The sequence below is a fragment of the Nelumbo lutea genome, chromosome 1, assembly GCF_056320005.1.
Source record: "Nelumbo lutea isolate HS-2025 chromosome 1, American lotus-T2T, whole genome shotgun sequence".
NCBI classification, from domain to species: Eukaryota; Viridiplantae; Streptophyta; class Magnoliopsida; order Proteales; family Nelumbonaceae; genus Nelumbo; species Nelumbo lutea.
The window spans coordinates 210,633,781-210,661,129 of NC_142684.1; the positions used below are offsets into that span (position 1 = coordinate 210,633,781).

The following is a 27,349-nucleotide window of genomic DNA, read 5'->3' on the forward strand; positions in this document are numbered from 1 at the left end:
ATAGGTTTGTCAGACAGCATTCCAAATAGCCTTTGCAAAGGGAAGAAACATACAAGTATCACTGATCTCGGGTGACATTGAACTCCACGACCATGACATAATCATGGAGTCATCTTCGTCGCAAGCATCAAAATTTGGCTCGCCCCAACCTTGGTCCTGTTCCAAGGAGGTGACTAATTTTTCCTTTTCCCTTCAAATAGGTACGCACTAGTTGTGACCACTTCAAGTAACTCTGGCATTCAGTCTATATGCTGCCTGAATATTCTGCAAATCACCAGTGAGGATGAGAATTTCTTGCTCCATCGGTTTGGACGGGAGCACTTGTTGCAGTCATGTCGGACATTGTTAATGAAGGAAAAATAAGGCCAGTAGGAAAGGAGAATAAAGGAACACTTCTGGTTACAAATCAACACTGAAGGCCAGAAGAGAAAAACACAAAAAACTGGCAATGAAGGTCGAAAAAATCTCAAGGTTGACAAACCTAGAGCTCTAATACCATGTTTTGGAAAGGTAGAATACTGATATGTTTCATTCTATTGCCAATGGGCATATTTATATAGTAAGCTGCTGCAATAAATAGAAAGAAAGAAAAATAGAAAGAAAAGAAAATAGAAATAAGAAAAAATAGAAAGAAGAGAAAATAGAAAGTACAAAAATAGAAAGAAAGAAATAGAAAAAACTTTCTAAATCAATCCTTCCACAATCCTAGGAATATATACAATTCTATTTTCATATCTGAACCAATAACCCCACGTTCTCCAACAAAAACCTAGTGCAAAAGAATGAAGCCCTCCTAGGAAAGTGGTTATGGAGATGGCCTTGAGAGAGGAGGTCGACTTCTATTAGGGCAAATTTGTGCCCACACCATTCTAACAGCCTTTTGCAACCTTGCATTGGGATTATCTCCCCATGAAATAAAGCACACAAGTACGAAGATATTATCAATGCAAGGCAGTAAAAGTTGCTCGGAGGGGCTTTGCCCTGATTGAAGCCAAACTCTCGGGAGAAAGAGAGGCTTTGGCATGAGGTGATGTCAAGTATTCATGGATACTCAAGAAATGGTTGGGATGTTGGGATATCTCATCAGGCTACCCTCACAACACCTTGGAAAGCCATACATGGTATTCTACCTTGCTTCCTCAGGTTTGTTAGGTATAATGCTTGTTCTGGTAATTCTATTCGGTTCTGGGAGGATATTTGGGTGGGTAACCAACCCCTCAAGGATCAGTTCCCTTCCTTATACTCCCTTTCCCTTTACAAAAATGAGCCAATTTCAAAGTGTCTCTTGGAACCGTTGCTTCCCTCATCCTTAAACTGGGACTTCAGGTTTCAACAAGTCCAAGGGACGGTGAAATTGGCTTTCCCTTTACTAAGTTGCTTCCCTTTCCCTTTACTAAGTTGCTTCATTTACTTGAATCAGTTTGTTTAGACTCCACAAAACCTAAAGAGTTTGGACTCCCTTACCTAAAGGTACCTTTACTTGCGCTTCTTTTCTAAAATCCCTAAGCTTCAGGTTAAACCCCCAAGAGTTTCTTGTTAAAAAAGTTTGGGCAAGACCTATTCCCCCCAAAATTGTTGCTTTCTGTTGGGAGGTTTACCATGGGAAAATCAATACTTTGGAAAACATGCAGAAAAAGAGACCTCTTCTTTGTCTTTCCCCGAATTGGTGTTCCCCTTGTAAGGCGCAAAGTGAGGGCTGCTTCCATTTACTGATATCTTGTTCTCTTGCTACAGAGTTATGGAATTGGAACTTTAGTTTATTTGGTTGTAGGTGGATCTAGCCATCTAATGTAAGCTTGCTATTTACTCCTATTTTTGGGTGGCAAATGAGGAGAGGTAAAATCATGTGGAAATGTCTTAGGGCAGCTACCTTAAGGACTGTTTGGGAGGAAAGGAATGCTAGAATATTCCTAGAAAAGGAAAGAAGCTTGGCTGAGTTAAAGGACTGTATTTTGAAAGAAGCAATCCATTGGTTGAAAACCTTCGATATGTTTGCTGATTTTTCTTTTGATGACCTGTGGAGGAACTGGCCGGTAGTCGCTAACATAGTTGTCAATGTGGGCGCCTAGGCGACACTTAGGCAACAAGGCGCCCTTGGAGGCTCGCCTCACCTAATCACCAAGCAGTTTTCTATAGTGTGTTAGACAAAACTTTTATATTCTTAATTTTTTGAGGTTATAATTTTAAAACAGATTTTTAAACTAAATATTCATTTTGTGTGTTCATATACTAATTTCTTTTTATTATTTTCTTATTTGTTAGGGTTTAATCGACACAAACATTGCTAAATGCTGTATTGAACCCTAAAAGACTTCAAAACCTGAACCAATAAGGAAGAACTTAAAATGTTGTATAACCAACACATTTACTTCTTTTTCTTTACTAATTTTGTGTCTACACTATATACCAATTTTCTTCTTCCGCCTTTTCTTTTCTTCTTTTCCTATAACAGAAATAGGGGTTCATCCCTTATATTTTTTGAAATTTCTTTTCTTTCTTCTTTTTTTCTCATGAATATGTTGGAATATGTTGATCTTCTATACTTGAACATGAAGTTTATACTTTTCTCATGAAAATTATGGATAACTATTAAGGAAATATGATTATGGAACCTAGGGAACTACCCTAGGATACATTATTTTATTTGAAATAATCCATCACCTAGGCGAGGCGACAAGGCGTCCCTTGTCACCTAGCCTCGCCTTGGCACCTTGAAAACTATGGTTACTAATAACTCTACTAAGAAGAACACAAGAGTTATACAATGGAAACCTCCCCCGTAAGGTGTCATTAAACTAAACTTCGATGGGAGCAGCCAAGGTAACCCCAGGCCTTTAGGTGTAGGGGTGTGCTGAGGGATAAGGAAAGCAACATTGTGTCCTTATTCTTGGGGCCAGTGGAGTGGGAGATTCTACAAGGGCAGAACTACTAGCGGTTGTACAAGGTATTCAGATCGCCAACCAGCTTGGGGTGGAACATTTGCAAATTGAAGGGGATTCTCAGGTGGTAATAGGCTGGCTCTCAAATCCAGATGTTGTCATTTGGGGATACAGAAACCTCCTCAAAAAAGTGAAGTGGCTAACTAGTAATATGAGAGTGGATGTTAAATGGTGCGTAGGTCGGCAAATACTATGGATGATTCTTTGCCCAAACTTGGGGTTTCTAGGGAAGATTTTTTTTTTGTGCTACCTTTTAACCTGTTTGTCTGTTGGAAAGTTGTTCTTAACTAATATGGAGAGGTTGCATCGTGTGCCTCTCCTTGGGGAGCTTGTACCTTCTTATCTTTTGAGATTAATAAAATTTATCATTTATCGAAAAAAAGATTATTATAACAGAAGGATGAAACGAAAAGGACTTGAACATAAGAAGAGAAGTCAACATAGATTCGAAGAGAAGAAGAAGAAGAAGAGAGAAGAGAAGAAAGAAGAGAAGGGGTGTGGTTCGATGATTCTGGCCGCCCCACTAAATCTTATTTATACTCATGACTTCACAAGAAGTAGAATTACTCTAATACCCCTACTAAAACAAATGAAAATAAATATGGCCCAACTACCATAACTATAACATAAAGAAACAAATAGTAAAATAAAGTGTGGGGCTGGGACCACACACACTAATAGTCTATCAACTATCTCTACACTCCCCCTCAAGTTGGGAGTAGATATACGTCATTTCCAACTTGCATAAATTTGTCAGCAACTTGATTTTTGTGATTGCTTTAATAAAGAGATCAACTAGCTTCATGTCTAAGGCAATATATGAAAGACACACTTCTTGAGATGCAACTCGCTCATAGATAAAATGTTTGTCCACCTCGATACATTTAGTCCTGTCATGTTGTATTGGATTGTGGGTAATGTTTAACTACAGCTTGATTATCACAATACAACATTAGAGGTTTCTCATAGTCAACCCTAGCTCATCAAGTAAAGATCTCAGCCATAACACTTCTGCAACACCATTAGCCATGGACATGCGTTCAGCTTCAGCACTGGAGCGAGCAACAACATTTTGTTTCTTGCTTCTCCAGGAAACAAGGTTTCCCCCTACAAATGCGCAATACCTAGAGATAGATCTTTTGTCATCAATACATCCAGCCCAATCAACATCTATATATACCTCTATCTTCATATGACCACTATTTCTGAAGAGTATGCCTCTCCCTGGGCATCTCTTCAAGTAAGCAAGTATCATTTCCATTGCAAGAAAGTGAGTGGTCCTAGGAGAATGCATGTATTGACAACATATGAAATATTTGGGCGTGTTAGGCAAAGATAAAGAAGTTCCCCAACCAACATTTGATACATAGCCCTGTCCTCAAGAAGCTCTCCACCTTCTACACTTATTTTATGGTTCAACTCAATGGGTGTGCCAGCAAACTTTACTCCCAACTTTCCAGTTTCTTCCAATAAGTCAAGAACACACTTTCTTTGAGAGTTAAATTTGTCATGCTTAGATCGAGCTACCTCATTTCCTAGGAAATAACGCAATTCCCCCAAGTCCTTCACTTCAAATTCCTTGTGAAGATGTTGCTTAAGAGAGTCAATTTCACTAATATCACTTCCCATCACTACAATGTCATCCACATAGACAGCAAGTCAAGGAGGAGCCTGCCATCTTAAAGAAGAGAATGTGATCTAATTGAGCCCGTATGTAACCAAACCTTTCCAAAGACAGTCTAAACCTATCAAACCAGGCTCTTGGAGATTGCTTCAGTCCATATAAAGCCTTCCTCAGCCGGAAAACTTTCTTTCCTGCTTTTGTACTATAAAAACCAGGGGGTAACTCCATGTACACCTCTTGCAAATCTCTATTGAGAAATGCATTCTTTACATCCATCTGAAACAGTGACCACGAGAAATTTGCAGCAATAGATAGCATGACTCTGATAGTGTTCATCTTGGCAATTGGTGCAAAGGTTTCCATATAGTCTATGCCATAAGTTTGTGGGAATCCCTTTGCAACCAATCTGGCCTTATATCTCTCACCAGAACTATCAGCATTATATTTCATTGTAAACACCCATTTGCACCCCACAGGTTTCTTCCTCTCAGGCTGGTCAACTAGTTTTCGTGTATTGTTCTTAACAAGAGAATCCATCTCTACTTTCATTGCTTCCTTCCACTCAGGTATCAATAGAGCTTCTTGCATTGTTCTGGGATTAGGAATAGCAGCAATAGATGCCAGGAAAAATCTATAGGATTCTGAGAGACAATCATAAGAAAGAAACTGAGAGATACAAAGAGTAGTGGATGAAGTACAACGACTCTTCCCTTTACGAATTGCAATTGAGAAATCAAGGTCATCTGAAGGAGAAGGCTGAGGCTCAATAGTGTTAGGCAAAGTATCTGCAATAGTGGGCTCAAAAGTGGGAGTACTGCCTGGATCTAAAGCTGTAGAAGGTGTTGGGATCGGCCTACACTGTTGAGGACAGAAATCAACCTGCCTCCACCATTGTCCGTGAGACACTATCAACTCCATGCACTTTGGACAACTCTCTTCATGACATTCCCCCTCAGTGACTGGAATAGGTAATAAAACTTCTGGGGTGGAAATCCCTTCCTCACCAAGGAGAAGCCCTATGATAGTAGGGCATATCCTCAAAAAAAGTGACACCCATGGACACAAAACGCCTCCCCGAAACTGGCTCATAACAAAAATACCCCTTTTGTTTTTGTACATACCCAAGGAAAATACATTTAGCAACTTTGGGATCAAATTTGGAGCGATGAGGTCCAAGGATTTGAACAAAACAAGTACACCCAAAAGTTTTAAGGGGAATAGTAAATAAGTCCTTGTGTAGAAACAGAAGATTGAATGGAGTTTTCATGTCTAGAACCCATGTAGGAATTTTGTTAATAAGGTAAACAGTTGTACGAACAGCAGCTCTAACTGTGTCAATGCAGCCCGAACAGCAGTTAAGGCATCTAAGGATGCGGTCCTTGTGCTAGAAGTGGATGCACTGTCTGTAATAACTGCCACATTAGCACTTCCCTTCTTGTTTCTGAGTCTCACTAGCATCAGGTGGGGATGTAACTTCCAACAAATGCCCCTAGTATATTTTGACTTCTTACAATGATCACAAAAAATGTCTCTTTTATCTTCCTTCTTCATTTTCCTTTCCTTCTCCCCTCTAACATTTCTCCTACTCTCTTCACTATGAACCAATGAGTAGGCTTGAGATAATGCCACACTATCCCTAGTAAGAAGTTGTTGTCTTACGATGTCAAAATATGATTTCAAACCAGCTAAGAACTCAAACACTCTATTTGTTTCAATTAGCTTTCTATATGTTGGTGCATCCCTCTAACTTTCCCACTCAATAGTTTCCAAGTGATCAATTTCATGCCATAGGGATTTTAGAGTAGTAAAGTAAACTGAGACTAGTTTCTCCCCTTGCTTGAGATTATTCACTTCACACTTCAGCTCATAAGCTCTAGCAACATTAAGAGGTTGGGAGTATGTTTCCTTCATGTTGTCCCAAATCTCCTTAGTTGTTTTTGCCCATAAGTAGTTTCAGCTGATGCGAGGCTGCATAGAGTTGCATAGCCAAGTCATCACCAAATAGTTCTTTTGAACCCATTTGGGATGTAATGTCATCCTTGGCTGGCTTCTTTGTGTCCCCAGTCATATAACCTAATTTACCTCTACATCCAATGGCCATCATTGCTGATTGGGCCCATTCCAAGTAATTGGTTCCATCAAACCTAACAGTGGTAACCTGAAAAGAATTTTCATTCATGCTACCAGTCCTTAAAAGTCCATCCCCTTGAGTTTTCAGCTCACTTCCAGCCTTCTCCATTGTATGTCGAGCACTAACAGGTCAAGACTTCAAGAAAATAACCCAAAAAGAACTTCTTTTATGCTGAAACCCTAAGGAATTGAAAGAAAAAACAACTCAAAATTTATTCACAGCTAGGAATAGTCATCAAGAACTTATTCTCAGCCGATAGTCACCTTCCAAGAAAGCATCCACAGTCAATAATCAACTCCCCAGTTCATCATCAGTCTTTGAGTCCAAAAAAACTGATCATAGGGTTTTAAAAAAAGGGAGAAAACAGCAGGGGAGACAAAGGTTTATCAACCACTGCTCATAGAGAGGCTTAAACTACTTCTAACCAAGATCGGCCTTACTAAAGATTTTATCTTTCTCAGAAGAACACCAGTCGTCACCTCAATTGAAACCCTAATCTTGGTCTCACATGTTTTCTCTGATTCTTCCTGGTCACCAAACAATCTCCAATAATCTTTCAATTCCTTGGGCAGTCTCCAATATTCCAACAACCTCCAAGAACCAAGCACTACTGCAGAAAATCCAATTCTAAAAAGTTCTCATGCAGCCAACCAGATCAAGCTCACATGAGAACCCTAATCTTTATTTGCCTTGCTCTGATGCCAACTTGAATAAAAGAACCAGAAAAGAATGTGTTTTCTGATGTAATTTAGAGAGAAGAAGAAGAGAAGTCAACCTAGATTCTAAGAGAAGAAGAAGAGAGGAGAGAAGAGAAGAAAGAAGAGAAAGGGTGCGGTTAGATGAATATGGCCGCCCCACTAAATCTTATTTATACTCATGACTTTACAAGAAGTAGAATTACTCTAATACCCCTACTGAAACAAAAGAAAATAAATATGGCCCAACCGGCCCAACTACCATAACTATAACATAAAGAAACAAACAGCAAAATAAAGTGTGGGACTGGGACCACACACACTAATAGTCTATCAACTATCTCTACAAAAGGGAAACTATGAGTTAAGGGTTTACAAAAAGGAAAAAAAAAGGACTAAAGACAGATTTATTGAGGTTGGAAAGATTGAAAGCCAAAACACAAATAACTGCAAATTTTCCCCAACACAACGAAAATATAGAAAATTCAAAAAAAAATATGGGGTGTTCACCATATTTTCTGAAATAAAAAACAACTATATTAGCAAAAATAAGACGTTATTGTTTATATGGAAGTTGTTTGTTTGTTTTTTTCTTGAAAATCAAAATCATACAAGCTTTAAGTGATCATACATATACCGGTGAGAGAGCTTTTCTCATATTTTTGTAAAATCTTCAATCTCAGCTGGTGCTGTCCAGATAACTTGGAAGATCACTTAAAATCTTGGAGGATCTGAGGTGTTAGCAGAAAAGGTAAATTGTTGTGGAGTACTATTCCAATAGCTATTCCTTGGGGAATTTGGAAAGAAAGAAACCAACGAATTTTTAAGTCAAAGTCAAATCAGTAGAAGTGACCAGGAAAGTGTTGAAGATGGTTTTTTCTTAACTGGCTACAACAGACCTATTTGTAACAAACCTCATAACAGCTTTTTTGAATCTGCATCACTGCTTTTGTAAGGAAGAGCAGGCCAGTATAGCATGTTGACACTTCATATAGCAACTCACTGTACATGGCTATACTTGTCTATGATGGAGTTCAATGAATAAAATACTTTACCTTATTCTCAGAGAAATATTAGTGAACACCCCCCAACCCCAAGCGTAGGGATGAAAGTTTTCAATGAAACTTCACAGAGGTGTTTAAGATGAAGGATAATGGGGCATTCAATTTGAAGACACACTCCATTTTCTGCTTAAGGCTGAAAATTACCTTTGATGAGAGAAAGGGACAAACCTTCAAAAACTATGGTTTAGATAAGTTTTTTGGGATGAATTTTATAGGAATAGAATGAAAGCTAATAGAAACTCCCGGGGGTAATAAAATCTAAGGGCATTGAAAAGATAGTTTGGCACAAAAGGATGAAAACTGCTGATATAAGAAGTTGAAAACATGGACAAGTACAAGTTAAAATAAACCAACTAACTCAGACTAAGACTCAACACATGGCATTTAGTTAAACCAATTAACTCAAGAAAAATTTATAACAGTACAAGTTAAAATAAAAGACAAATAAAATGAATGCATACAAGAAGTTGAAAACATAGACTTACGGGAATCTAGCATCTCCAACCTTTCCAGTGTATTGAACCTGCTGTCGTGTTTTCCTCATATCAGCTGTCATTTGCAGGGGATTTGTTCGCCTAAGTGTTGCTACTACACCAGACAGCCTTTCACCTGTATTGAAGGGATGTGACCAAGCTCCAGTTGAGAATGCCCTGGTAAGACCATTTGTAATAATTGAAGCATCCAAATAATGTTCAATGGGATGCAAGGCACGGTCTCCATACAGATCTTTCTGCATAGCTTTGGTCATCCGTCTCTGAGCATGTCTGATGTGCACCCTCAGCTCCCGCTCAAGCAAATCACCAGCTAGCTCTAACCTTTTGTTCCTAAAGTCATCCCTGTTCTCGCATTTTCTTCGTCCGGTATAGGATAATAAAAGACACTTTACCATATATCCAAGAAACAGAGCTTTTTCTCTATAGCTGCTAAGAGCAGGAAATAGGGAATTATTCAGGATGTCTTCTATACTATCAGTAGGTGGAAATTTTGTGTTTTTAATTAGTTCATCTATATGTTTGAGAGCTTTTCCTTCTTTACGGAAACCCTCGCACTTCTCATCAGCATCACATATGGTAGAGAGCAATATATTTACAAAAGTGGCATCACTAATATCAAGATCAATCATTTCAACAATCTCCTTATCTGATGAAGCACCAAGTGCAAAAAACAAAATCCAAAGGGGAATTGTAGAAGACAAGAAATACACATTAAGGACATTCCCTCCTTGAAGATATTCAGGTTTAGGAGTTTCTATTAGTTTTATGTATACTCTTCTCTTCTTCAAATTGGAACGATATGAAACCATCCAGCTTGGTTTACTAGAAACCCAGAGTCTCTTCAAGCATATCTGTTCTTGTGCAATGAAGGTCTGCAGTGAACAACAAATAGAAATTACATCCCTAATGTATCAAAGCTAGCACAACCCATGAATTTATTTCACTGTTAATTAGCATAAATATCAACAGTAACAGAAAGTCTGTACATGTATTCAAAACTCAACAACCAATCCCTAAATATCAGAGTATTAATTACTCTACGAATAAAAGTCAGTTAATAATTGCTAAACTGTAATGATTTAACCTCTTGATCTTTTCATTAATAAAACCATATTCATTTATCAAAAAAGTTGGTTAATAATTTAACACAATGACATTCATTCAGTTAACCATGTCCTCAAAGCACAAGAGGAGAACTAGATATGCAAAATTGGTAACGTGCCCAAGAAAGGCCCATGGCAGTTCTGAGGAACTAAAAGCATATTAATGGTAATTGAACCAAGATGACAACCTAGCATCAGGCCAGGCAACAGAATCTATACCTATATACTAAAGCAATGTTCTTACTCAAAAAAAGAAAAGAAAAAGAAATGTGGTCCACATCAGTGCCCCCTCTCCATCCTCCCTCCCCCTTAATTTTCTTAGTTTTTTTCTTTTTTTTTCAAAGAAAATTGATCCCTCGTCTCTTCCTCTGTCTCTCTTCAACAAACACAAGCGCCCCCCCCCCCATTCAGGCCTTTGTCTCTTTCAAGAGGCTGGTCGCCGGCTTGATGCAATATCAAACCCCTCCGCTTTTGGTCATCATGAACTCCGCTTTGGCATAGTTTGTCTTGGTGGCAAAAGACAGATCGAAACAGTTGGGAAGGACCTGTTTGTATCACCCTGTAAAAGACATGGGAAGGACCTGTTTTTGATACTCGAAACAAAGTTGCAAAAGGAACTATTCCCATCAATGTGAAAGAAAAGGAGAGCAACTATCAGTGAAAAAGAAAGGGGGGATCTAGACCCATGTAAGCCCAAAACGCTTATTATTTTACTCGTTAATTCCAGAGTTGTTGAGAAGTTAGAGAAAGTGGTGGCAAACCTGCTGTCCCCATTCGCATTACTATTTATTATTGTAAATTATTTTAAAAGATTATTTTAACTCATTTTTCTGGTTACATTACATAGTATTTTTAATAGTTGTAAGATCAAACCTACACCATTAAAAATTGAAAGAGTCTGTTAACAGTTCAAATGTTCTATTTTATAATAATAATAATAATAATTAACAATTTTTAATTTTTTAAATTAATTTTAATTTAAAATCTTTTTATTTGAAGCAAGTAATGTATTAAATAGTTACTTTAAAATTATTTTTTATTAATTTAAAATCCATTTAACTCCTGTTGTGGGGATTATTTAATTGTTATTTTATAGTTGTTGTTAGTGGGTTGTCAGCTTAAGATGCTATCAGTTAGTTATTTTCTTTCTTTCTTATTAGTTTGTTTCTAGGGAGTGCCGCCAGGGGCATACTTGTAATCTCCATTCTTTTTATATTAAGTTAATATAAATAATGAACTGGCGGCAGCCAGAAGTGTTTTTTCTTTTTCTCTCAATCATATCTTCCTCTTCTTCTCTTTCTCTCTCTCGTCTCTCTCTCTCCATGAATGATTACATGGTATCAGAGCAAGGTTCTGGGCTATAAAAGAATTTCGGTCTCTCCTATTTGAACCTGCTTCGTGCTCTTTTCCTTCTTTGATTTGTTGGACGTGGAAGATAGAGAAACCCTAGCAGACTACTTGCGGCTCTTCCTTGGTCGTAATATCAAGGAAACCCTAGCCGAAGAAGGGCGATGCAGAAAGAGACTCCCTTTCTTCTATGTTCGATGTTATGAAGTTAGTTTCTGGTTGGCACCCTCGTACAGGTGTTGGACAGGGTATGTGTTCTTGTTTTTTTGTTTCTTGGCCAATGGTGTGAAGGCCTTATCCCTTGGTTCTATACATTCGTTTGGATTCTGAATTGTTAGACTGCATGGGTTGTAGTTAGACTGATAGTATACTATTCTAACGTCTGCCTTGGCTGGTGTTGGACTGATTACTGGGCTGTTTTAATGACTGAACCATCACTGAGTTGATTTCAGCAGTTTTTTTGTTTTCTTTTCCACATCCCAAAAGTAAATTTCTTGAGGGTTGGTATTCTGTTTGTAGCTGTTGTGTAGTTGTGTGGGATTTGGTCTGATTTCAGCAGTACTCTATGGCAAACTATGATTCAACTTCATCGGGGGTTACACCGACCCGCAACACAGCCGGTATGGGAGGTGAAAACATGATGTTTCCCATGCCCATTACCCCTTTAAATGGTCTAAATTACCTGGAGTGGGCTAAAAGTGTAAAACTTTATGTAACGGCAAGGGGAAAAGCTGGTTACATAAATGCAAGGGTGAAAGAACCCAAGAGTGAGACAATTGAACATGATAGGTAGGGCCAAGAAAACAGTATGGTGATGTCTTGGCTCCTTGCAGCCATGGAACCTGATGTGAAGAACTTTATGTAGGTAGACACCGCTAGTGAGATCTGGGAACAAGCCAAAACTACCTATTCTGAGCAAAGGCATTATGCCAAGGTTTACCAGTTGCAAGCTGAATCCTCAACCTGTAAATAGGGAAATCGTAGTTTGTCTTCCTATTATTCAACCCTTACTTCCATATGGAAAGAATTGAATCATTATCAGACTACAGAGTGGAAACATGATGACGATGCTAAGGCCTACAGGAAGTTGGTTTCTCAGCAGCGTGTGTTTGCCTACTTGTTGGGACTGAACCCTGCCTATGAACCCTTGAGAGTTCAGATCTTAGGAAGCAAAGAGTTGTCGTCGGTTCACGAGGCATACTCCCTTGTTCAATCGGAAGAAACTAGGCGGAGTGTGATGGTTACAACCGAGGGGGAGCAACAAGTTGCTTTGGCTGCAATGAGTAATAACAACATGGGGAAAAAAAGTGACACCAAGAAGGCCGATGATAAAGACAAGTTTTGTACCCACTGTCGGCGCTCACAGCATACACGTGACATGTTGGGACATTCACGGGAAACCCAAGTGGGCAGTGAAGAACCAAGAACAGGGTAAAGGGCAAGGTCAGAAGAAGATGAACACAGCACATAATGTAGCACATGTAGCAACCCAAGATACTCTGGTTGCCGCTACTACCCGGGACCACCTTAATAATTCTAACCCCAAGGAAGATATAATCAATTCCTTCAGAGACCACTTGGAGTCATATGGTAGGGCCTTGCAACAGATGGATAGCTCAGTCACCGATACTCCTACTTCATTTGCATCTACATCAGGTAATACGACTTTTGCATTCCATGTCACTCCCATTGGTTCCCCTTGGATCATTGACTCAGGGGCCTCTAACCACATGACCGGTAAGCCGAACTTGTTTCAAACTTGTAGCCTTTTGTCAGGAAGGGATAAAGTGAGGCTTGCAGATGGCTCATTCTCCTCCATTGCAGGCCAATGATCAATATCTCTTTCCCATGGCCTTAACCTGAATTGTCTATTGCAGGTCCCTCAACTTCCTATATATTTGCTTTCAATTAGTAGTATCACAAGCTTTTTTCCTGGTTAATGTGTTTTTCAGGATATAACTTCTGGGAGGACGATTGGTAGAGGGAGCCTAGTGGATGGTCTCTACAGTCTCGACAACAAAGTTGGTCTCTCGGTGTCATCCTCAAAGTCACATAGTCAGTCAAACAAGAGTCAATTTTTTTTGTGGCATAGTCAATTAGATCATGTTTCTTTTGAAACAGTAGTCTTTGTTTCCGGTTTTATTTAAGTCATAGTGTCAGAGTTCCAGTGTCAAACGTGTCAGTTGAGCAAACAATGTAGAACAACCTTTCACTCAAATAATAAAAGATCAAGTGTTCCTTTTCATGTTGTGTATTCTGATGTATGGGGGCCTACTATTGTAATCTCTAAGGGCGGATATAAGTACTTTATCACATTAATCGATGATTACTCTCGCTATACATGGGTATTCCCTATGCGTAGTAGAGACGAAGTCCTAAAGTTTGTGAAAGACTTCCAGAGGATGGTATTTACGCAATTCCATGTTGAAATACAGATATTCCAATCAGACAATGCAAAAGAATACTTTCATGGTGAGCTCAATGAGATCTTTGCCTCCCACGGATCTATTCATAGGAGCTCATGCGCCAGAACACCACAACAAAATGGTGTTGTAGAAAGAAAAAACTGACACCTCCTTGAGGTAGCTCGTAGGATGATGTTACACATGAATGTTCCAAAAAGGTTTTGGATGGATGCTATACTTGCAGCAACTTATGTCATCAACCGCATGCCCTCCAAAGTGTTGAACTACATGGTCCCTCATCAGTTGTTGTTCCCTCAGTCCTCTTTATTTTCCATTCCCATGAGAGTTTTTGGTTGTCGTGCCTTTATCCATGATTTGTCTCCGTCTCGAGGTAAGTTAGACCCTCAGTCCATTCCTTGCATCTTTCTGGGGTATCCCTCCTCTCAAAAAGGGTATTGGTGCTTTGATCCCGTTAGTCATAAGTTTTTTGTGTCTATGGATGTGTCCTTTGAGTCAGAGCCATTCTTCCCTACTCCTCAGGGGGAGAGTAGCAGTGTGGAAGAGGAGAAGCAGGTTCAGGTCCACCAAGTCTCTCTTCCTTCTATTTCGAACCTTGCTCCCTTTCGTGTCTTCCAACGTACACATCGTAGATATCAGCAATGTGATAGAGATGTGGAGCAGCCAAACATTGAACAACCGACACCGTTAGACTCCCAGGAGGTAAGTCCAATCCCTGTTGCACCAACTGATACCCCTACTCCTACTATGGATGACCTTGACATTCCTATTGCTCAAAGAAAGGGAGTCAGGTCATGCACTACCAAACACCTCATTACCCAGTTTGTCTCCTATGATCACATTTCCCCCTCATACCAAGCCTTTCTATCCGCAGTTGATTGCATCCCTGTTCCCAGAAATGCTGCAGAAGCCTTAAATTGCCCCAAATGGACAGATGCCATGAAGGATGAGATTAATGTTCTTCAAAAAAATCAAACTTGGGAATTGGTGGATCTCCCAAAGGGGAAAGACCCTGTGAGGTGTAAGCGGGTGTTTACAATTAAACACAAGGCAGACGGAACAGTTGAAAGGTACAAAGCAAGATTAGTAGCCAAAGGGTACACTCAAGTGTACGGGGTTGACTATGATGAGACTTTTGCTCCAGTAGCTAAGATGAACTCAATTAGGGTTCTCCTATCATTAGCTGCTAACTTTGACTGGGAATTGCATCAACTGGACATAAATAATGCTTTTTTGAATGATGACTTAGAGGAGGAAGTATATATGGTTCAACCCCCTAGATTTTGTGCCAAGGGAAGTGAAAATAAGGTGTGCAAGCTGAGAAAGTCTCTTTATGGTTTAAAACAATCTCCCAGAGCTTGGTTTAGTAAGTTTCACATGGCAATTCATATGAGCCAAACTGGCTCAAGACCAAGCCCACTCATTTATTATCAGCCATGGGGTGCGGGTTGTCTAGGCTAGATTAAGCCTTAAGGCTGTTAATACCAAGGTTTTAAAAGCCAACCCAGAACCGGAACTGTTCTGGCCACCGGTTTTCGGGTTGACTATTCGACCATTAGGTTCGAACAGACAGCCTATTCCAACTTAAAAATAAAATAAAAAAACGGCCAATCCTGTTGAATGAATCGACGGTTTGACCGCCTAAGTTGACAGGTTGCTAACTGTTAGACAGTTTTGTATGCCCTTAGCTTCAATCAAAATTGATGTACTTTATGAATTTATTGTAAATGATTAAAAGTACATATTTGATTCATGTTCCCTTGGTATGTTTCTGTGTATTACCCTTAAACTGGACACTTATTGAGACTCGTGTTAGTTTTGAATGTTCACAGCCAGTGGGTCGGTCTGGGGAGACCTATCCTGACAAGGATGACACTGTGGTGCCACCAAGTCGGTTGGGGTGGCTTGTCTCAGCTACCGGGGTGAGACCCTAGGCACATACAGTGTGGGATTAATTGAATCTTTGAACTGGACCAGATTTCCAGTATTGCCCTGGACCTTGGAGATTGATGGGCAAAACTGAAAAGTTACACCCGACCCCTAGACTCGATTATGATACTGCACTAGGTGTCGGATCGGGCTGTCTTTGATGTACCAATCAGTGAGATCCTTAGCGGGGGTCAAAACCTGGGTATGTTGGGACAATCCGAGAATTCATCTGAGTGGGTGATCATAGTGACAGGATCAGCCCCTTTGTCGGACAAAGGTAATGATCGGGGATGCACTCTCACTGTTGGAAACCAAGACTGCCGGCAGCCGATTTCAACCGTTGAAATTTGTTTTGCAAATATATATTTTATATGAGATATAAAAGTATATATATTATGGTTTCTAAAATGTTTGCAGAAGGGTTTTAATTCCCGGGATCCATATAAGTGGAGAGTGCAACACTGTTCCTTGCAGCCGAGGGAGAGGTCATCTCTTGTCGGGCAGTGTATGATCATTATGGGCTGAGAGGTTAAGTGTAAGACCATTGAGGATAATGCCTGATGGGCTAATCTTGCATCTGCCCACAATCCCTGGGTGTTACAAGGTGGCTTGGCCCAGGGACCACTTAGGGTAAGTGTTGGGCCCATAGAGCCCATTTGATGGGCTTCAGGGGGTGCACTGTCTTTAACAGTGTATTCGACCAGGCCTTGTAACAAAGGCTGGGCCGAACCCATGTGGCTGATGTGTAGATCAATGCTTGGGTCCCACGCCATACAAGGAAACCCAACTGGGCAGCAGTTAGGAAGGTTAAGTGAGCACATAAGCTTAATGGGCCTAAAGCCCATTTCGAACTGGGCTATTAATTTAGTTAATTAAAAGGGCGAATTCTGGGATGGATTAGCAGTTAGGATAGGGTCTTAATCCTATCCACTCAAAGAGTCCAGATCTGAATGTGATTCAGATCTAGAAACCTCCTAATAAGATTAGGATAAAGCTAATCTAATCTGCAAATAAGATAAGGGTTTATCCTTATCATTAGAAGAAAAGGCTGATCCAAATATGATTTGGATAAGCACCTCCTAATGGGATTAGGAGCTGATCTTTTCAAGTTAACAAAAGGAAGGAGAGGGCGGCAGCCTTGAGAGAGACCAAGAAACACATCAGATCCTCTTTAGTGCTGAAATCAATAAGAGAGAATTCTGCACCCTGCGAATACTCTCTTGCCGCCTCCCTGCTCTTGCCGCCCTGTTTGCCAGTTCGATCTCCAGCTGTGGGAGAAGTCAAGATTGGATCTTGACATCAGTTCTTTGAGAAAGGACTGAAAAGGGAAGTTGTGCTCACGTTCCATCCTGTTGTTTCTTGCGAAGGACAGAGTTTTTGGAGAAGAACACTACTGATTCTGCTCCATCCTGCATTGCGCCATCTTCAGTGGGAGCAGACTTTGGATCCTTCCTTGGGCATGAACACCTTCGTTGGGAGATATTACTTCTCTGTATCAGGTATTATTCTCTCCCATTCCTTTTGGTTCAGATCTGGTTCAGTTTAAGGTTCAAGATTGATCATTGAAAATATGATTTTCTAAATAGGGAATGTGATTCCCAGTTGAAGGGAGAGAAAAATTTTTGACAGGTTGCTAACCAAATCAACAGGTTTTTGCCAAGGACGATGAAACGGAACCAGTTGCCTGGACGGTTCTCAAGCCAAATGATCCAACCGTCCGGGTCAATAGTGGTAAAACACTGGTCAATACCTTATAAAAAACTAACCTAGCCCTACAAACCCCATGATAATCCCTACTTGGCTTGCTTGGGAATATTATAGGGCTCCTTCTACTTCAATTTAGCTTAACAAAGCCCATGCATCGCACAGGTCCTAAGTTTCCTCACTAGTGAACCCTTACTTTCCTTATTGATGATGAGTATCTAGTGATCTTAAACACGACCAATGCATGTTTTTTGGCACCTTTTTTTACTTCCTTTTTGTTCAATTTCAAAAGCAAGTACATGATTTCCAATCAGAAACATTAGGTGTCAAACCTTAAATGGGTTATGGGCATGTAGCATAGAACAGAGCAGAACCTGAACCTGCTACCAGAATCACTCCAACCAGACATCCAGAAGTAAAAGCCAAAAGAAAGGGCAAGATACGAGACTACAAGAAAAATACGGTAGAAATGTAGAAAGCAACCAAAACACAAAAGATGAAGAAATATAACTTATAAGGTACCTAAACAAATGTCTACAAAAACTAAACATGGAGAACAGGCATGCGTGTAGGACTGATCACTTTATTCCAAAAGCTGATCTAATGAGATGAACTGTAATTCCCAACAATCTAATGATGTCTTCGTTTTTCTCTCTCTCTCTTTTGTTATTTACTGTTCATGTTATTTGACAATGCGGCATACAAAAACAAAAAACAAAAAAAAAAAGAAAAAGATATCTGCAAGTAAGTCCCAATTTTCCATTATAAGGATCCTAAACACAAAATGGACCAACATAAACAATTTTTTTTTATAGGTAAAACACAGTTTGTTCATACAAGTATAGAAGGGACTAAGCCCCGTACATAAAAAATTACATTCTCCTTTCATCTTGCAGCATATAAATCATATACAAATCATTCACCAGATGAAGACACAAAAGGTAAAGTTTTACAGCCATCATAAAACTTGATATGCAAATACCAAAATTCATGGTCAAAAGCAACGTAAATTTGAAAGTTGAAACTGACCTTTTCTGTACCCTTGATCAAAAAATATCCTCCATGATCAAAATCACAATCACTTTTTCCAAGTTCATTCATCCAACAAAGACTTGACCTCACCATCACGGGGATTCTTCCCAACACAACTACATAATTGTCATCACTTTTGACATCATTTTGGATAAATTTATCTTGACCAGATTTAAATTTGTCACTGTTAATGAGGTTAACAGTATAGACCTGGCAATTAACTTATGATCATTAGAATTTTATAATGGTATTAATAAGAAACAAACAGTGTGCAAAGCAGAAAGTGTAAAAAAAAAAACAGTTTTATCATGCTATTCATAAATGTTCTCTTCCGAATGTAACATTCCTTTCTATAGAAATGTAAGACAAGTCATGCGTGTCGTGATTATAAAGATCTTCTACAAAGAACAAAAGACTAAGGATAAGGCTAAAATATGTGCTGAGGCCATCACCCAATGTTGGTCCCAGCTATCTAGGGTCTTGAGAGGGGTGGACAAGATGATAATATGCTTTTCTTGTAAAGCTAAAGATGACCTCTTTCACGGGCTTCTGGAGAACATCATATCAGATCCTCCAACTGGTTGGACATTGGAGAAACAATTGTCTGATTCCAGCAAGTGGCCATAAAAAATACTACCTGTATCTTCTAGATGTAGTCTTCTCCTGGTAATCTGTTATCTCGGTACTCTACTACCATGTTTTGATGTTCCACAGTTTATTCATGTTAGAGTCGACAGTCAAGGGTATTTTAGTCTTCATCCTTTGTTTTATTAATAGTTGCTTTGTCTATTTTGTCTCAGTTTAAGTTATTTGCCCCATACTTAGTTAGGGACATAAATGTCTTTGTTGATCACAAAACCAATAAATAAAGAGTCGGTTGACTGGGAGAAAGTTTGAATTCTCTTCAGTCGTTTCGTTTCTCTCCATCTTCTTCTTCTTCTCCTTCTCTTTCTCTCCTTCTTTCTTTCTCTTTTATTTTGTCCTAGAACTGAACCACTACCAATTCACAAACAAACCAGACATCATATCAAAGAAGAAGGTCAATGTTTATGGAACAATTACAACTAAAATGTATGGCTTAGAGTACATATATTTGAAAGGCTTTCCCTGTATTCCTTTATACTAACATAATATATTCTTGTTACTGTTTTTTTCCTTCTTTTATTGGTTGAGCAATATATTACCAAAAGGAATAAGTTCCCATGAAAAAGAAAATGAAACACGTGTATAAAAGAGTATCGATGGGCTCTCCAAGAACAAAGGCAATCCTGGTGCTAAACAAAGAGATGCAATGCCACCATGAATATGAGAAACAAGACAATTGTTTCCTCCTCTAGTTAGAAACTTTGAGAAAGATAAAATAAAGAAAAATGAATGTCCTTGAATTCCTTGTGGATCTATTTTTCTCATTCATCTAAGGAAAATGAATAGACCTTTTTGCACAGAAATCTCTCATTTTGGAAAGAAAAATAAGCATTTTCAACAATCATGAAGAAATGAAAAGATAACCAAACAGTTCTATGATAAACAATCATTGGCAATCTTTGAGGTGTGTATGATAATGGTTGAAGTGGTTGAACTGAACTACTCACTGCTCTCTTTTTATGATCAACCCAAATTCGGTTTCAGCCATGAACAAGCTCACCACCCACCTTATAATCTGTTTAATTGCTAAAAAGACAAAGCAATAAGCCATTCAATTCAGCCAATTCAGCTATTACCAAACAGCCCCTCAAGTGTGATTTTTATGGTGTAGGATGGATGTTATTGCACTCTCCTAATTGTTTACTTATCACCTAATGGATCTCAATTTTCCATAAACTTCTCATTTGCAGGGGTTCCAAGATTTCTAATAATAAAATATGGAAATTCAACAAATAGCAGCTATCAAAGAATTGAGAATTTGGACAATTTCTCGATTTGGGTGTTATCCTTGTGCAAGGGCCATGCTAATCTTCTCTGTACCATTCCAATTTTATCAGATGTCTCCAAAGAGAAGAAATCAGGGAGGAAGCCAGGGAGAGTGTAGGGAGGAAAAGAAATCAGGGAAAGAAAATAGCCGAGTCTTAATGAAGCTGTTGACTTGGAATGTTAGAGACTTGGGGAGGGGGTCAAAAAAGAAATTTAGTGAAGGAGACTCACCCGGGAAAATCCAGACTTAGTCGTAATTCAAGAAACTAAGAAAGGATTGATTAATGTTTTAAAATGCGGAGGCGTGACGCGAAGCGTTCCACTACCTAGAGGCGTGAGGCATAATTCAGAACGCAAGAGGCATAATAAAGATGCATAACAGTAGTTCAAAGGGTGGGTCTTGTCGAAGCGAAGGCGAGCGAGCTCTCTGAGCCAAAGGAGAAGGGGGCAAACCATTTTCTTTCCCCTTATCTTTTATTCCCTTCTCTTTCCTTTTCTTTTCTTTCCTTTTCTCTTTTTCTTCTCTTTCCTTTCCTTTCCTTTCCTTTCCTTTTTTTCTTTTTTTTTTCCTGTATTTTCATATCAGGTGTACACGAGGTGCAAGAGGCATACGCCTCTAGCATGCCTCATGAAAAAAGCGCAAGAGGTGTACGCCCCCCACACCTTTTAAAACACTGGGATTGATAGAAGGCTGATAATGGCAATTTGGGATGTCAGAAATAAAAATTGGGTTTGGCTTGCAGCCACAGGAGCTTCGGGAGGTCTCCTTATCATCTGAAATGAAAGTGTCATGTCAGTAGTAGAGGTTGATCGACGACAGTTCTCAATCTCGATCCTTTTCACCAATTTAGCATATGGATTCACTTGGATTTCCACAGGGACCTATGGCCCAAATAACTCTAGATTGAGACCACAGTTATGGGAAGAGTTAGGGATGATAGGAACTCATGGACACCTTCCTTGGTGTGTCGCTGGAGATTTCAATGTGACCGGATTTGCCTCAGAGAAATCTAATGGGAGAAGGCAGACATCAAGCATGCATCTCTTTTCCAATTTTACTCAAGAATTTTCTCTCTTAGACCCACCTCTGCAGAATGCCAGATTCACCTGGTCAAACATGCAATCTACTGCCGCCTTGACAGTTTCCTCTTCTCTTCAGATTGGGAGAATCATTTTCCTGGCTCTTTCCAAGAAATTGGAGTCCAAAGCACTTCAGATCATTGGCCAGTGATCCACAGTAAAGAAAAGCCTCACCCTTCTAAACCCCCATTCAGGTTTGAAAACTTTTGGATTCAACACAACTCCTTCAAAACTGAAGTTTCCAAGTGGTGAAGGGATTGTGTTGTGGAGGGATGGCCAGGTTTCAAGTTTCAAAAAAAAATTGCAATTTGTGAAGAACAAACTCAAAATTTGGAGTAAAGAACTGTTTCGTCCTATTTCAAAAGAGAAGGAGAAAATTTGGGCAGAGTCATCTTTGCTGGATGAAAAAGGATTCCCTGGGGCAGCTTTCTAATTCGGATAAAGAAAGGAAAGCTAGGGCTCTTTCTGAATGGGAGACATTAGTGGATAGGGAGGAAAGATATTGGAGACAGAGGTAAAGAATCCAATGGATTAAGGACAGTGAATGGTAACACCAGCTTCTGCCACAGATATGCTAATGCTCAGAATAGAAAAAATCAGCTTTCCAAACTGAAAGTGGATGGTCAAGAAGTGGCTGACATAAATCAGATCAAAAAGGAGATTGCGGATTTTTTTAGGGACCTGTACTCATCTGATAGGATTTGGTGGCCAAATCTGATATCTTGGAATGATGAGAAGATTTCTGAAGAAAGTAGAAACTGGTTGGTTTCTCAGCGGGTTTCTTTCATGAGTGTTGGGATTTAGTGAAACATGACTTACTGGAAGTGTTTGCAGACTTCTACAGGTCAACAAAAATCAATAAAGCTACAAACTCTACCTTTATCAAATTTATCCCTAAGGAAGGTTGTCTGAGACTCTAGTGTCAGAGATTTCAGACCTATCAGCTTTTCTTTTTTCTTTTTTTTTTGATAAATGACCTATCAGCTTACTAAAAAGCCTCTATAAGATTATTGCAAAAGCTTTGGCAAACAAACTCCAGAAAACCCTGAATGAAGTGATAGCACCTACTTAGAGTGCCTTCATCCAAGGGAGGCAAATTGCAAATGAAGTAGTGGAGGATAGGAAAAAGAGAAGGCTAAGTGGGGTTATATGCAAAATAGATCTGGAGAAGGCCTATGACAAGGTTGATTGGAATTGCCTTTGGAGGATCTTGGAACTCAGAGGATTTGGGGAAGTTTGGATTAAGTGGATGAAGGGTGCATTAGATCAGTTTGGCTCTCGATCCTAATAAATGGTGAAAGAAGGGTAGGATCCATCTAATGGACGCCACAAAGGTTGCGGAATGGGAGGGCGAATTTCAAAAAAATTTCCTACCTTCTCCCAACTGGGAATCATATTCCCTAAGTTTAGAATACAATATTCAAGGATCCTACTTGAACCATAATCAAACCAGATCTGTACCAAAAGATAAATGGGAAGAATATACCTGATCCGGAGAAGCAGTATCTCCCAAAGTTGGTGTTCACGCCCAAAAAATGCTTCAAGATCCGTTCCTGCTGAAGATGACACAGCTGTGGATGGAACAGAACCAGCGGGGTGCGTCCTACACACTGGATCCTTCACAAGAATCCTCTGGAAACACTAAACATTGAATCCTTTTAGTCTTTGTTGCAAGACTAATGTCAAGAACAGATTTCTTGACTTTCTTTTTCTGCAAAGATCTAATCTTGCAAAACAAATGGCGGCGGCAGGAGGAGAACTCTAAAGGCGAAAAGGCTGAACTGCCTTTTTCTTTTCTGGAGTATGAAATTGAGATCCTATCTCAATTCGCAGGAGATATCCTATATCTCTTCAAGGTGGTTCGAAATCTGATATTTCTCTCTCTTGGTTAGGGTTTCTTCTCCTTTCTTCTTGATTAAGAATCCTCCTAATTAGGAGTTATCCCAATCCAAATCAGTATTTAGATAGGGGATAATCTTAATCCTATCTGCAGATAAAGTTAGCTTACTCCTGATCTTATCAGGAGGTTACCAGATTCAAATCCAATTTGAATTTGGTCTCCAAGAGTGGATAAGGCAAAAGGCCCAATCCTTTTACTAACATTAATCTCAGATTCGCCCCAAGGATGGGTGATCATATCAGCCCACCTCGAAATGGGCTTCTGGCCCATTAAGTGTTCAGTGTCTAATTACTTTCCAATCTGCTGCCCAGTTGGGCTTCTTTGTATGGCGTGGGACCCAAGCATTGATCTACACACCAGCCACATGTGTTCGGCCCAACCTTTAATACAAGGCCCAGCCGAATTCACTGAAAAACTCAATGAACCCCTTGAGTCCATCATATGGACCCTATGGGCCCAACACTTACATTAAGTGGTCCTTGGGCCAAGCCATCATATAAAAACCCAGGGACTGTGGGCAGGTGCAAGATTAGCCCATCAGGTATTATCCTCAATGGTCTTACACTTAACCTCTCAGCCCTTAATGATCAAGCACTTCCCGACAAGAGAGGACCTCTCCCTCGGCTGCAAGGAACAATGCCGCACTCTCCTCTCACATGGATCCCGGGAATTAAAACCATTTGCAAACAATTCGAAACCGTACATATATATATATATAAATATATTAATTTTGCAAAACAAAATTCCAACGATTGAAATCAACTGCCGGCAGTTTGGTTTCCATCAGAGAGTGCATTCCCGATCATTACCCTTTGTCCGACAAAGTGGCTGATTCTGTCACTATGATCACCCACTCAGATGAATTCTCAAACGGCCCCAACATACCCAGGTTTTGATCCCCGCTAAGGATCTCACTGATTGGCATATCAAAGGCAGCCTGATCCAACACCTAGTGAAGTGTCATAATCGAGTCTAGGGGTCAGGTGTAACTTTCCAGTTTTGCCCATCTATCTCCAAGGTCCAGGGCAAGACTGGAAATCTGGTCCGATTCAAGGATTCAAGTAATCCCATACTGCATGTGCCTCGGGTCTTACCCTGATGGCTGAGACAGGCCATCCCAACACTTGGTGGCACACCAGCATCAGCCTTGGTAGGATAAATCTCCCCAGACTTATCCAACGGCTGTGAACATTTAAAACTAACACGAGTCTCTATAAATGTCCAGTTTTAGGGTTTTACACAGAATTAAACCAAACAACATGAATCAAACATGCACTTTATTTATTTCCACTAAATAACAAAAACACATCAAATCAGATTGAAGCTAAGGGCATACAAAAACTGTCTAACAAATGGCTCCTCAGTTGAGATGCAAATCAGTCCTCAAATCTTAGGTGTAAACTTGAAGATTAGAAGAAAGGAAGATGAGAAGTGAGAGCAGCAATACAAGAGAAGAAGATGGCGAAAAGAGAAGGAAAGAGAAGAAAAGGTCGAATATGTTCTCCTTTCCCCTCTAACCCTTTTTATTAAGTTTTAAAAATAGAGCGATGACAAGTATGCCCTTAAGTGGGCGGCCAGCTAGGCAATAACATAAAGAAATTAAACAAAGAGAAATAACAGGCCCATTAAGAGAGGTCCATTAGCCAACAATAAAATAAAAGATATTACAAGAGAAGATGCTAGGGCCCATTCGGCCCAGTCTCTTTACACTCCCCCTCAAGCTGAGCATAAATGTCAATCATGCCCAGCTTGCTTATATAGTGTGTCATTTTCCCTCTTGAAACTCCCTTGGCCAAGATATCAGCCAATTGCTCTTTTGATGTGATGAATGGCAAACAAACTTCCCCTGAGGAAACTCTTTCCCTTGTAAAATGTCTATCAACCTCAATGTGCTTAGTTCTATCATGTTTAATAGGATAATGTGCAATGTTGATAGCAGCTTGGTTGTCACAATAGAGCATCTTTGGCTTTTCGTAGTCCACCCCCAATTCTTCTAGAAGGGATGGTAGCCACAATAATTCTGACACACCAGGTGCCATTGCCTTGTATTCTGTTTCAGCTGAGGATCTAGCAACAATAGACTGTTTCTTACTCCTCCATGACACAATGTTCCCAACAACCAGAGCACAATAACCCGAGGTGGATCTCCTATCATCAATACATCCTACCCAATCGACATCAATGAAAGCTTCTAGCTTCATTTGTCCATGTTTAGCAAATAGAATACCTTTCCCTAGAGTACCTTTCAAGTAACACAAAACCCTTTCTGCAACAGCTAAATGAGTATTTATGGGAGAATACATAAATTGACTAATACCACTTACTGTATAGGAAATATCTGGCCGAATCATGCAAAGGTATAACAACTTCCCAGGCAGTCTCTGAAACACCCCCTTATCAGATAAAAGCTCACCATCTGTAGCAGAAAGCTTATGATTATGTTCAATAGGAGTGGAGATTGGTTTAGCTCCAAGTTTACCAGTCTCAGCAAAGAGATCAATGACATATTTACACTGAGAAATGAAGATACCATCCTTAGATCTAGCAACTTCAATGCCCCAAAAATACCAAAGATCTCCCAAATCCTTGATTTGAGAAATCCTTTTAGTTTACTGACCTCTTCAGTGTCATTACCCGTGACCACAATATCATCAACATAAACAATCAAAAAGGTCACCAGAGAGTCATTTCTCTTCAAGAACAAAGTATGATCAAATTGAGTTTGAGTGTAGCCAAAAGAGACAAGAGCAGCCCTAAACCTTTCAAACCAAGCCCGAAGAGACTGTTTAAGACCATAAATAGATTTCTACAGTTTATACACTTTGCCTTGCATTTCCTTCCCATACACCCCTGGAGGTAGAGACATATAGACCTCTTCATGCAGGTCTCCATTCAAGAAGGCATTTTTAACATCAAATTGGTGTAGGGTCCAGTCAAAAGTAGCAGCTATAGATAATAAAACCCTGACTGAGGTCATCTTAGCTACAGGAGCAAATGTCTCAAGATAGTCAATACCATACATTTTAGTGTAGCCCTTAGCAACTAACCGAGCCTTAAGCCTCTCAATAGAGCCACCAGAGTGATATTTAATGGTAAACACCCATTTACAACCCACTGGTTCCTTCCCTTCAGGCAAATCAACAATATCCCAGGTATGGTTCTTATGCAAAGCATCCAATTCAGCCATCATAGCATCCCTCCATTCAGCTTGAGATAAGGCTTCCGGTACAGACCTAGGAATCACATGGGAAGAAACAGATGCAAGAAAGGAGTAGTAGGAAGGGGAGAGAAGGCTATAAGATAGGTGTTTTGAGATACAATGGGTTGTACACTTCCGCTTGCCCTTGCGGAGAGCAATAGGAAAGTCAAGGTCTGGGAAGGCCGGAGATGGGTCAGTAGAAGGCTGACCTGTTACCTCAGGAATGATGGGAGAAGCAAAAGGCTCTTCTGAAGGAGTGGAAACAACCTGCCCATGTTTGAATCTCTGCCTTTGGTACCACCTTTGGAGAACAGGAGGAGGAGGAATAGTAGGAGAATGAGGTGGAAGAGGAGGAGAAATATTGGAGGTAGGTCCAGTGGGAGAAGTGGACACCTCATGATAGGACTCACAAGGAATGGGAAGTGGAACAGTTGGAGACATAGCAAAGGGCTCTTCAGATTTCTTCCCCTCAGGAGGAATGCTAAAGAAAGGAGTTGACTCAGCAAAGGTGACATCCCGAGATACAAAGCGAGTGCCACGAACTGGATCAAAGCAACAATATCCCTTCTGTGTGGAAGCATACCCTAGAAAAACATATTTATGAGCCTTAGGTTCAAACTTGTGCCTTTGATGACTATGAATATACACATAGCAAGTGCACCCAAAAACACGGAGAGGAAGAGAAAAGATATCCTCATCCGGGAAGAGAAGACTAAAGGGGGTTTTAAAGCCAAGGACTCGGGAGGGCATACGATTGATCAAAAAAGTAGCAGT

At 39.9% G+C, this 27,349-nt stretch overlaps 1 protein-coding gene and 1 non-coding gene across 3 annotated transcripts in view; both read right to left on the reverse strand.

Moving 5' to 3' along the window:
* The window catches only part of LOC148880782 (DNA-directed RNA polymerases IV and V subunit 2-like), a 57,847-nt gene that overhangs the window by 23,891 nt on the left and 6,607 nt on the right, over positions 1–27,349 (reverse strand). The window contains exons 3-4 of one of the 2 annotated variants that reach the window (XM_088962810.1): positions 18,483–18,695; positions 8,939–9,819 (exon numbers count right to left, since the gene is read on the reverse strand). In XM_088962810.1, coding sequence (XP_088818936.1) covers positions 8,939–9,819; positions 18,483–18,695 — 1,094 coding nt within the window. The remainder of the gene's footprint in view (positions 1–8,938; positions 9,820–18,482; positions 18,696–27,349) is intronic. The other variant, XM_088962811.1, reaches the window with a different exon arrangement.
* LOC148880783 (U6 spliceosomal RNA) lies at positions 20,383–20,483 on the reverse strand. The gene has a single exon (XR_016106261.1). It is a non-coding gene; the product is annotated as a U6 spliceosomal RNA (small nuclear RNA).